This window comes from Microcebus murinus, chromosome 21, assembly GCF_040939455.1.
Source record: "Microcebus murinus isolate Inina chromosome 21, M.murinus_Inina_mat1.0, whole genome shotgun sequence".
Classification (NCBI taxonomy): Eukaryota; Metazoa; Chordata; class Mammalia; order Primates; family Cheirogaleidae; genus Microcebus; species Microcebus murinus.
The window spans coordinates 15499731-15512206 of NC_134124.1; the positions used below are offsets into that span (position 1 = coordinate 15499731).

Sequence of the window (12476 nt, forward strand, 5' to 3'; positions counted from 1 at the left end):
GTTGAGATAAATGCAGTTTGAAAGCCAAAGACGACAAAACTAGCAGCTTATACGAATTGCTCAAGGTCACACCACTCATCAGTGGCTGAAGCGGCACTAGAGCCATGCCCTGACATCTGGCCCGGGGCTCTTCCCACAACGTTTACTGAGCCCCCAGTTCTCTGGCCTGGTCTCCAGGTTCTTCCCAGCACAGTGAAAGCTTCAGCCCCAAAACAGCATGCGACTGAAATCTACAACTAAATTTAGTTGGGATTAAAAATATATATATATAACATATGATCCCAAACTTCTGTAGATCTCTTGAATCTTACAAAGTGTTCCTAAATGTACTGTATCATTGACTCTTCATAACAACCCTATGAGGTGAATTTTAAAAATCCATGTTTGTAGATGAAGAAATCAGAAAGGTTCAGTGACATGCTCAGAGCTGCACAGCTAGAAAGTGGTAAAGCTGAGATGGAAACCGGAGGTCTTCTACCTTTGTGTCCATGGTCTCACAGCTGATTTGCTAACGTCCAAGTTCCAGGTATTTAGAGAGAGTTCTAGGAAGCTGGACAGGTTGCATGAGGGATTTCCAAACATGAAAACTGGGTTAGAAGAACATGGCAAAGCTCCTGGCAGTCTGGCAGGCTGAAGTGCTCTACAGGAGCTACTCTCCCCAACACACTCAGAAAAATCCTGGATAAACGTAACAAAGACCGATATTTACATACAGACTTTCACTTTAAAGAAAGAAAGGGAAATCCCTGGGAGCCAGAAACAAAAGGAGAAACCAAATTCAGGTTGGTAGGTGAAAGCAGTTGGTCTAAAGACCCTGGAGGTTTCATTTAGGACATTGACCCTCAAATTTGGGCCTGACCTTATAATGCCTCCAGGGGCAGGAGGTGTGATTTTTGGATCTCTGTGAAGCAGTGAGCTGAATTAAGCACCCTACATAAAGCCTGGAGTCTGAAAAGGCTGAAACTCTCATAAAGAAGGGATTGGGAAACTTCTTCCTACCTGCCCAGAACACACTTTCCATCTGTCCAAGTCCCTGGAAAAAAAACTTTGAGTTTTGAAGGAGGTATGGGATCTGAATTTGCACTGAGCAGTGTAGACACCTCTTTCAACGAACTTAACTTTAAAAAGTCAGTCCTGGATCATGAGTTCCTAAGATTCTAGGAAAAGCAAATGCAAAACCTTCTCTGCAAGGAGGTTTCTTCAGTCCAGGACTCATGCAAAGTCCATCTTCTAAAATGATGAAAATTGGTTCCTGTAACAAAAACTGCAAACTGCACAAGAAAAATGAACTAATCACAAAGAGAACCAGCAGATGCACAAATTGGTTAATTAACACTACAAAAACTAGAAATGACAGTAATCTGAAGAATAACTTATAATAAACATGGTTAAAACAATGAAATAAATAGAAGCTTCGATGAAAAGATAAAACATTGTGAGGGGAAACAACCATATGTGAAAAATAGCAAAATACAAAGTCTAGAAATGAAAAATAAAAGCATAGAAATTAAAAACAACATGGATGGGTTAAACAGCAGGTTTAGTCATAGCAGAGGAGAGAACGAGTGAAACTGAAAATCATGTTGAGAAAATCAACCAGAATGTATCCTAGAGTGACAAAAAGATGAAAAATATAAAAGAACTAATTGACTGAGACGGAGGATAGAATAAGTCCAACATACCTCTAATAGGAATTCCAGAAGAGAGACTAAAAAGAATGAGAGAGAAGCAATATTCAAAGGAAGAATGACTGAGAATTTTCCAGAATTGAAGAAAGACCTGAGTCTTCAGAGTGAAGAAGCACACCAAGTCCTGAGCAAAATAAATAAAAATATCATTTTTAACAAAATTTCCATTTGTTTAAGGTTATAGGTCTTAAAACTTGTCTAATTCTTCTAATCCTTCTTTCTAGGTTCAATTATCTATTACTTAACTGTTCAACCTCATGGGACAAAAGATTTAAATATAAAAGATAAGGACATAATTAATTAAATAAAAACAAAAAAGTAGAATAATCAAGGTAAATGCTCTAATTAATGAAATGTTATTATAGAAAATAAACAATAAAAATGGTCAACAAAAGAAAAACTGATTCTCTGAAAAGACTAATAAAATGGACAAATAAATCCCTGGCAAAATGGATTTGCAATTTATATGAATAATTATTTTTATATGAATAGTTATTTTTATATGAATAGTTATTTTTCCTCCACACTTTGAAGATAGTATTCTATACCTAGCTAAATTAACATTATCTATTTTAAGTATATTTAAGGTAAACAAGGATTGAAGACTGACAATATTTATAACCCTCAGATCTCCACTGAAATAGCAACTAAATGATATACTTTATGAATAAATAAGTGGACAATTTGCTATAAATATATATTAGAATATATCACATCTGGACATAAAATGGTAAAATTATAAAATATCAATGACCAAAGAAAATCTTTTAAAATAAAACAGTAAGAAAAAAACTGCCTACCTGCAAAGAGATGGCTAACAACAAAATTCTCATCAACAAAAATAGATGCTCACAAGAAATTCAGTTATAAAGAAGACACAGATAAACAATATAAAGAATAAAAGAGGGATGTAGCAAAAAAGATATAATTTTTTAAAAATTTAATACTATAAAATACTGGCTTTTCTATGTTTTCTTGCTGGTTTAAGTGCATTAATTTCTCAATATTACTTATTTTTTAACTTGAGTATTTAAGTATATACACACACACTTTAAGGAGTAACATACCAGCACAAGGAGAGAACCTACAGGAACAAGCTGGAGACTTTAGCAAATGCTGAGACCTTTGGGACGCAATACCAAATGCACACAGGCTAAGAGTGCCCCCCAGTGGTCAGACAAGGGAATAGTGCATAGACTTTCAGATGGTTTGTCATTCTTCTAAGCTCAAAATCTATCCCCTTATGGTTGTGTTTCAGGGATGTCTATTATCTAGGAGAGTGTTCTGAGGGGTATACAAGGAGCCAGTTCTCTTCTCCTCTCTTTCTTTGACCCCTTCCTGTCTCCTTCTGTACCAGATGTGCAATCTCTGGTGCATTGGGGTCCCACAGCTAGCCGGGCACAGGCCAGCAGCCGGCACTGTGGAAATAAGGAGAAAGTCACACTGACTCATGTGACACAGGGGATGCTGCTCTTCAGTGTGACAGTGTACCCCTTACCACTAAGCCAGCTAAAATGTGGTAATTAAATTAGTGGGACTGAGTTACTTACTATCCTTTGTGGCAAGGTGTGAGGTGCAGAAGTCTTTTATGAAATACCACACTTGTCCCAATATCCTATTAAAACTGCCTCTCAAAGATGACCATGCACAACAGTGACAAGAACAAGAACAGTAAAAGCTAATGTCACACACACACACACACACACACAGTGCCAAGCACCATTCTAAGTGCACAGGCTTCTACCATTTCCTGTCCCTGTGCAGGAAGCCCACCTCGGGGACACTGGCAATACCCCCACTCCCTGCCCTTCCGTGACAGCAGGGGTGGGACAGGCTGGCCATCTGCTCCTCAGAACAAGCCTTCTGGGTTCCAGGCAGAAAAAAGTAAAGGATGCACTCTGCTCTCCCAGCCGACATGGACTGCACACATCAAGCTTTTAGCTTGAAAGCTGAGTGAGTGAAGACCTACATGAGACCAACCCCCCTGCCCCACGTGGAAGAGCTGGTAATCTGTTGCTCCCTGTGCCTCTCTTTTCCTTGAGGGGGCCCTTTGGTTGGATGGGGTGAGAGGCAGGATCCAAGCACCAAGACTGCACCCTGGGGCCTAACAGCAGGCCCTGTGTCTTGGGGTTGTGCCTCTCCTTGCTCAGAGGAAGGCCGCAGTGACCATCAGTTGCAACGAACTGAACTGACCCATTCCCTGATCACGCACCCACCGCCCCCCTCCTATCCCTCTCTGTGTCAGCCTTGGCTGTCAAAATATATTTCTCTGGCTCGGCGTTACCAGGGCACCCCTGGAGACCACCTGCAGATCTGCTCAGATCGGGGAGGCACCCCCGGGACGGCAGCCAGCCCAGCTCCACGACATACTCACTGTCACACTCACAATGGGGAATAAGAATAGGGATCTACGTTCCTGGTGGAAACAAAGCCCACTTCTCCTGAGTTCGTCGACTTTCCAATGAACCACCGGAGCCCAGGTATGATAAAGCCCACGATCTCGATGCTTTCTCCCCGGCGGAAACTCAGTTCATCCTTTTCTTCCGACTGGTGATCCTTCAAGGCCCTACATCGCCCTCTGCCTGTGGGAAAGAGCACGCAGGTCAACTACATGCGGCATGAACCGCTGAGCCTTCCACTACCTTCCAACGGAACGTGCAACCAGGGCTGCCCAGACTTCAGAATTTCAAGGGCCAGTAAAGTTACACACACACACACACACACACACACACACACAATTGGCACAAATGACACAAGGCAACTGGCTTTTCATTTTGGCAAACTAGGACCTTTTAGAAAGAATTACAATGCACTTTCCATTGTTTTATAAAAGAAAAGATGTCTTAACAAACGTAAGAAAGATATTCTCAGAATGCTGGCTGTGCCTTAAAACTGAATAAACATAGCTTACGGAAAAGTGGAAAGCTAGTGGGAAGCTCACGACATTGTCCTGGCTTGTCTGACTTTGCCACTGTTATGTAAACACTGCGTCATGGTTGGCATGGATCCATAGACCAGCACGTGCAAATCATTATACCAGAGGATCTCTACATGAACTCCCAGCTCCTTGGGCCACTCTGACCCTCAGTCCTCCCCAGCTGCAAAATGGGGATAATAAGAATACCTGATGCTTATAAATATTAGGAGGAATCAAGAAGATAAAGTGCACAATGCCTGGGACCTAGTCAGCCCTCAGCAAATGTTAGCCTCATTGTCACTGGTGGAGTAAAAAGCTACTGATGACCCAGAAGGATCTGAAAGACTCTCCTCCTGGGCTATGGTGACTATTCAGTTTGCTAAGTTGCCTAACCTAGTAATGAACTGTTTCTGTGTGTTGTACTGTCTAGCTTACCAAGTACGTTTATATCCACTTTCTCAGATCTTCCCAAGAGCCCCAAAGGGCAGGAATAGCAGAACCCCCTTGGCATAGATTAGAAAGTGGAGGCACAGTGAGGACACATATGATTTGCCTAAGGAGCTTACATGTGGCCAAACCGGGTAGAGAACTTAACTCTTCTGACTGCTGGTTAACCCCTCTTTCCCCTAATCCTGCTCTGCTGGGAAGAATGTGCTTTTATATGCTTTAGTTTCCTAATTTGCTTTCGCTTCTCTGCTAAAACGACTGGCTTACTTTTTTTTTTCTCTGATATTTTTGTCGAGTTTCTATTGACTGTGTCTTCATGATCAGAAATTTCCTCTGCTTTGTGGGTTAATAGGATCCACCACGTGTTAAATAGCTACCGTGTGCAAGAAACCGCGCTAAGTGACTTACAAATGGCGTCTTGTTTAGTCCTCACGACGACAACGTAGAAGTTGGTTTTATTGTATCGTTTCTTGAATGAGGAAGATATGGCATGGTGACAGCAGGTGGAATGACCCAAGTCACACAGGTTCTAAGTTGCAGAGTCAGAATTTGAACCCACGACAGATGTCAAAGCCCCTGTGTTCCCAACTGCAAGGCTGTACTGCCTAGGAAAGCTAAAGACTGTTTGTCATCAATAATTAATTCGATCTAATGTCTGGGTTCCATAATTCCTTCTATTTCTGTTCTTAAGTGTTATTTGGGCTCAAAACTTGTAAAATTGGGCCAAGGATGTGTGGCAGGAGGTGGAGGGTCCCTAAAGATGAAGATGAAAGGAAGGTATAGTATAGATATCTAAAAAAAATATGGACTTTATTATCCAGTAGCTATATATACACAGTACTTACAGATATGAATATGTGTACACGCACATACAGATAGAGATTACCTAAATTATACGTGCATGTGTGTATATTTCATCCACTTATTCAGCAAATATTTGCTGAGTACCCACTATGTGCCAGGCATTCTTACTCTTCCTAAATTCAAGGTTAATTTCACAAAACTCTAAGGGAAATTAGAAAATGTTTTGACCAGAGATTGAAAACAGGCAGCCCACAGGCCACATTCGGCTCACAAAACATTTAATTTGGCCCAAACCACGCTTTTTTTTTTTTAACCCATATATCTTTAAATCCCTGCCATTCCACACATCTGCGTGTCCTGCCTGCCCTGCAAACATTTGTATCTGCAGCCCTGGACTGAGACCTTTCATGTCCCAGACAGGGAAACCCACGCGTACACACAGAAACTGGCTTCCTTAAACCCGGTCAGTAGCAGAGGTGAGACAGGAATTCACATCAACTGACTTCAAACCTGTAGATAAAATTAGGAGGCAGGACAACATTATCTTCCTAACAATACTGTGTTTTCAACCCAGCCGTACCGATCTGATAGGAGCCTATCCAATCCCTCTTCCTGGAAAGGCCACAGCTTCCTGGATAATTCTTTAGGAACCATCTGCCAATGGAAACATTGTGTTTGCAAACATGGATTTCAAAAAATTACAGCAATCAACAGAATAGTCTGTTAGAATGATGATGATGATGATAAGTATTGTTATTTCTCTTATTCTAGGGAAGGCAAACATTTATTGAGAACTTACTTTATACCAAGCACTGTGACAAGGAGAGGAGTTCAGCAGACCTGTGCTGTTTTCTGGCTCTGCAATTAGTCTGTCAGTTAAACAGCTGACAAACAGTCCCTTTTCGTTTGCACGGTCAGATTCTCTGCCCGAGCCACGCACAGCGTCCACAGCCTGGGATAATGTTCATTGTCACACTATGTTTTGCAGTTTGTAATATCTTCCAGCAGGGATTCTTAAACATTAGTGTGAAAAACATTCTCTAGGGTGCTTATTTAAAGTGCATATTCCTGGACCTAACCATAAAAGAGTCTGAGGAGGGACAGGGAGTCTACATTTATAGTAAAATCCCCAAGTGATGCTGACACAATCGATCCCCTGTCCATTCATTGAGAAACAATGCATTAGAGGACAGGTGGCATATTTCCCCCTAGGTACAATGTCCATCTGAAATTTAGAGTTGCCTCCAATTTCATCAAATTGTGCAAACCTTGACTGTTAAAAAAAAAAAAAAATTACAGAAAGACAAAAGGCCACCCAGATTCTGTTCTCTCCCCTGCACTGTGGGACGCCACATGAAAGCATGCCTGCTCTGTTCCGCGTGGACCTCAGTCTGCTCGGAGACCCTGTCCCCGGGGTCAGGTGGCTACTCACTGGTGGAAAGGGAGAGGCAGGGGCTCCAAGGCTGACACCGACACCAGGCCCCGCTGGCCTGTCACCAACGACACACCTTCCCACTCAGACCCTCCTTCAGCTGTCTTCACCAAGACCAACTCGTCCTTGCAAAGTGCCAAACACTCTCCTTCCTTCTCGGCTGGCAGAGCCACGGAGAACGTGGCTCTGCAGAAGAACTGGCCTGCAGGTGATGAGAAAAGCAGAGGCTCTCTGAGCAGCGGCAGGAAGTGAAAAGGGATTATCACACAATGCAACTGCGTCTATCCAGAGCCCGAATACTTTTCTTCCTGGGAGTAAAGTGGACAGTCCCGGGGGCAGGCACTGCAAGAGGTCCTTGTGATCCCAGGAAAACTGGTACAAAGTATAAAGCCACTGAAAGGGAATTCACTTAGAAGAGACACCAACATTTCTGAGTCATTTGTGAGAATAAGGCTTAATTGGGACTTTACCTTGAGAAAGAGATGAAATAAAAACTTACAAAAACATGTTTATATTTAACAGAACTTCATTTATAATTGCAACTTCATGCTTAATCTTAGAACCAACGAGAAATAAATTGACTTGGGTGAATATAGTTACTCCAATAAAGTTTCAGAATAGCACAATATGAAGTTCTTGTCTTCATACATGATTCGTGCAATGCAATCATAATCATTTTTGCAAAACTATCATATGCAAATCTGGCTCTGTCAATGTGTCTGTGATGTCATCAGGCTCGTCCAGCTTGGTTGTTAACTGGTGGGTGGTGACCTTGATGGGATCCTCACTTGTAAAATGATCAGGGGGTGCTGGAAGGGGTTCCTCAACATCACTTTCCTCGATTTCATGAAATACTTCAAGTTTTGCAAGATCTGCATGTTTATTTTACAGTCAAATTATATCACATGTTTAGGAAAGTGTTTCTCAATCTTTGATGCATATTAAAATTATGTGGGAAACTTTCCAAACTGTGCCAATGCTGGGGGCCCCCACCCCCAGAGAATTAATGGGCCTAGGCATTAACTGGCAGGGCCATCTTTGTAAAACTCCCCAAGCAGTTGTAACATCACTCAGTGAGACTGACCAGCACAGCTGTTCATGTGATGTCAGCGTTGAATTGAGAGGAATGTTCTGAGTACTATTATAATAGGTGGGTTCATTGGTGACAATTTTGTGTTTGAATGACCTTTGCCTTCTTTTGTATCCTACTTATTTCAGGGCTTTGGATGGCAAATATGCAGATAAGATCCCAGCCCCAGCCCCACACCCACTCACCTTCCTGGATCAGGAGTCCCATGTGGATTGTTTCCAGGTGTTTCTCATCTACGGACACTTGGATCTCTGTGTCCTCCACCAATCTGCAATTGAGCCAGTACTTGTGGTCAAAGAGGAGGTGCTCCAGACATGTGGACACGTAGCCTAGGAAGTCAAGCCAACAAGATTCCTGAGCAGAAGGATCCGTGCCATTAGCTGAGCACAGAAGAGATGAGCAAGCTGCCTCCTGAACCCCAGGAGGGACAGATCCCCAACCTGCCATTTAACTGGAAGTAGAATAGAGTAAGAGGGGTAGCTAGATATTTTCCAGAATGAATTCATTTTTCTCAGCATCTGTTGGGAAACATAAGTCGTTTTTAAATGATGTTTACCATTTTCAACATATTATGGGTCTCCATAAATGCACGAGATAACCAAACCCAACTGCCTTTTTCTTTCTTTATTTTTTTAAGCCTACAGCACCTCATATTTCCAGGTGGTCTCCCATCCAAGTACTAACCAGGCCCAACCCAGCTTAGCTTCTGAGATCAGACAAGATCGGGCGCATTCAGGGTAGTATGGCCGTAGACCCAACTGCCTTTTTCTAATACATCCATGGAGGTCTCCAAGTTTACCCTGTTGACTCTGGGGGTTCCCAGAACCCCCTCAAGTTCCCCTGACCTGAGGTTCAAATTCCTGATGATGCAGTGGCTGAGAAGGGCTCCAGGGCCCACAAAGGAGTCAGGACTCGCTTCCAGTATCAATACACACTCTGCCCCCCTGCAACGCCAGTGAGCTCCCTCCTGTTAACAGCAGACTAAAAACCATATAAATTGTAAACTTATAATAATGTATAGTATTTTAAACATGTCTATAAACATGAATTATTTCTATTAAAATGTTTCTTCTTTGGAGGCTTCCTCTTTTACTTACGATGCAAAAACCCGTCTCTTTCCATTCTGAATGTCCATTGTGCTGATGTAAGACTTGTGTATCTTCTCCAATTGCAATTCTTGAACTTTAATGTACACACAAATTACCTGGGGATCTTATTAAAATACAGATACTGATTCAGTAGGTTTGGGGTAGGGCTTGAGATTCTACCTTTTTAGCAGAACCTATATAACGCCCATGCAGCTGGTCCATGGAGCAGAGTTTGAATGATGAGGGTCTCAAATGGTCCAGAAGGAGATATGTAGTATGGAGAGCAGAAAATCCCCAAGACCATAAGAAGAGAAGTTGTACCTTCCAGCCATGAGCCACCTTGCCCTTCTGCCCCTGCACAGCACCTGTCCCTGTGTGCCATGCATGGAACCCAGCATTTTCTGGGAGATGCAAAATGAGCATCAAATCAGGTGGCCTCTTGCTTTGCTTGGCTTTGCTTTGTAACTGTAATGCCCTATCTGAAGTTGTTTTTTCTGCAGAAGGCAGGTGAGCCATTTCCCACCACTGTGGAGCTGATGCTATGCCCCAGCATCCTTCTTTACCTTCTAGAAAGCCCTGCCACCTAAGGCTGCTATAAGCAGATAATCTCATCTCTTTCTTTGACTCTTTTCCAAATACATGGGATAAAGCATCTGGAACGTTACTATTTCAAGCACCTACTTTCATCTTACTCAAGATTAGTTCCCTTATCAATTCCAGGAGTTTCTTAAAAAAAAATAAAAAAAAAAAAAAAAAGGATTAGTTCCCTGTTTTAAAAAAAAAAAAAAATCAATTTCACATCTAGCTCAGTGCTTTGAATTTAGTGGAGGACCAATAACTGTGTACCAAGTGATCGGTTATCTAATAAAGAAAGTTCTCCCTGGACGCAAAGAAGTGAACTTCTTCATATGGCATTTTGGAGTACGAGTTAATATTTGCTTTAGACTTAGTTTCAGGCAGTGTGTGATATTCCAGGCATGAACCATCAGTCTTAGGGCTCTACCTCTTTTAATTATCAGAGCCAGGCCAATTCCTAATGTCAAGCCGAACCGACTGGCTGAACTGTGAGGCAGATCCTCCTCCGCCCACTTGCTTTGTGCCATACCTAAATTAAGGTAGGTGGAGAACTTCCAGATTTCCTCCATGGTCTTGAAGGTGATGAGGAACTGGGCCCTCTGGGACTGGATACTGACCAGCCTCGCGGAGAGGTCCTGAACAAAGAGAACAACGAGTCACCCTGGGATGACAGAAGTGTCCCCTTGACAAGCTCACATATATACCAAACGCTTTGCGGGAGCTTCTTGATTGTGGCATTGATTTTTTACATCAGCTCACGCGCGCGCACACACACACACACACACACACAGAGATGGAAACAACCTGAACGTTCATCAACAGGAGACTGGGCAAAAAGGAGTGCAATTTATGCATACAGTGAAATATTATGGTATTATGCAGCCACAAAAAAAGAATGAAGACGTTCTTTGTGTGGATACAGGCTCCTAATATAACACTGCTGTACAACTACAGCGACAAAAGAAGCCAGGGTGCAGAACTACGTACAGAGAATGCTACTTTTTGCGGAGGGGCAGGGGGGTAGGGGGGTGGAGTGTGTGGGGGAGAGTAGAGGATGATTCATAGAAGGCATCTTGGAAGCAAATTGGATTATGAATGTGCCTAATGATTATTTTTGTAAAGCTGACAAACAGAAAAACCAAAGCACATAAAAATAAAAAATCATCCCAAACCCATCCTCCTAGAGATCACCAATGTTGACACCTTCGTGTATTGACCCGGAATCCCTTTTCCTACACAAGTTTCCATAGAACTATTTTACATAAATAGAATCATATTACGTAAGTTATTTTGCAATCTTTTCTTGCTAAAAAAATATTTTATGAACCGTCTCCCATGTCATTGAGGAGTCTACATTATTTTTAATGGTTGCATTTGCCATTTTTGCACTCAACATAATTGATTCTTATTTCCTTATAGTTTCGCATTTGGACAGTTTTATATTTTTCAACATCCTAAATGGCACTGCAATGAACATCCTTTGTGCACATCCTTAATTGTTTTGACAAAAGTGATTTTAAGAAGTACAGCTGGGAACACAAAGATGTGCACATTTCCAATCCTAAAATGCAGGCACCCTGCTGCCCTCCAGAAAGGTGTTCTGACTTACATGCCCACAAGCAGAGCAACAAGAAGCCTGAAAGCCTCTTTTTCTTTTTTTTTCTAATGCCTGAAAAAAAAAAAACGGGCCTGAATCACTGCCAAACTGGTTTTCCCCTAAATATCTGTTGCTTGTCTAAGCCCATGGAGTCGGCAATAACTAGAGATGGTAAGAACACCCCTCCCCCAGGCCAGGTCCTGCCGTCAACACCAACCTCCCGAGTGGTATCAGGAGGGAACCTTAGGGGAAGGAGAAAAGGGTATAAGAATCCAAAGGAAGAGCCCCTGGTTCAGCAAAGTCGGAACTCTGGGGTTCTGCCACCCCAGACCCCAGGAGGCCCCAGATCCTTGGCAGATACAGATCCCATAATCAGGGAAGGGGTGGGTGGTAGGTCAAAGCGATTTACAGAGAACATATTACTTGCCAGGCACCGCACCAAGAGCTTTAAGAGCAATGCCTCATCTAACTCCCACAACGGTCCTGGGGAGAGAATGCGATGACAGTATTTAATCCCTTCTAAGATGCGCTTTTACCACACTTAACCACTTCTGAAATAGAAGATGAAGAAGCATGGCATCACTCTTAACTGGCAGCATTTGTTTTCTTTCTTGGAGTTGCATAAAGTAATGGCACATTTTATAATCGATGGCATCCTAGGGCTAATGAAAAATGCCTTTATCCCTGTTTTGTATTCAAGAAGGTCAAGGCACAGAGAGGTTAAGTAACTGGCCGAAGGTCACCTGCAGGGGCACGTTGATTAGATCTCAGATCCAGCTGACTCCAGGCCTCGGCTTCAGCCCTCAAGCTTGACCAGCTCAAGCCTCAGCCCAGCAG

The 12476-nt window shown here is 42.6% G+C and overlaps 1 protein-coding gene and 1 pseudogene across 1 annotated transcript in view; both read right to left on the minus strand.

The window, feature by feature from the left end:
* SH3TC2 (SH3 domain and tetratricopeptide repeats 2) overlaps positions 1 to 12476 on the minus strand; it is a 56800-nt gene that overhangs the window by 29282 nt on the left and 15042 nt on the right. The window contains exons 4-8 of the mRNA XM_012741604.3: positions 10572 to 10677; positions 8564 to 8707; positions 7289 to 7490; positions 6437 to 6510; positions 4075 to 4270 (exon numbers count right to left, since the gene is read on the minus strand). Coding sequence (XP_012597058.1) covers positions 4075 to 4270; positions 6437 to 6510; positions 7289 to 7490; positions 8564 to 8707; positions 10572 to 10677 — 722 coding nt within the window. The remainder of the gene's footprint in view (positions 1 to 4074; positions 4271 to 6436; positions 6511 to 7288; positions 7491 to 8563; positions 8708 to 10571; positions 10678 to 12476) is intronic.
* Positions 9014 to 9132, minus strand: LOC142863263 (uncharacterized; annotated as a pseudogene).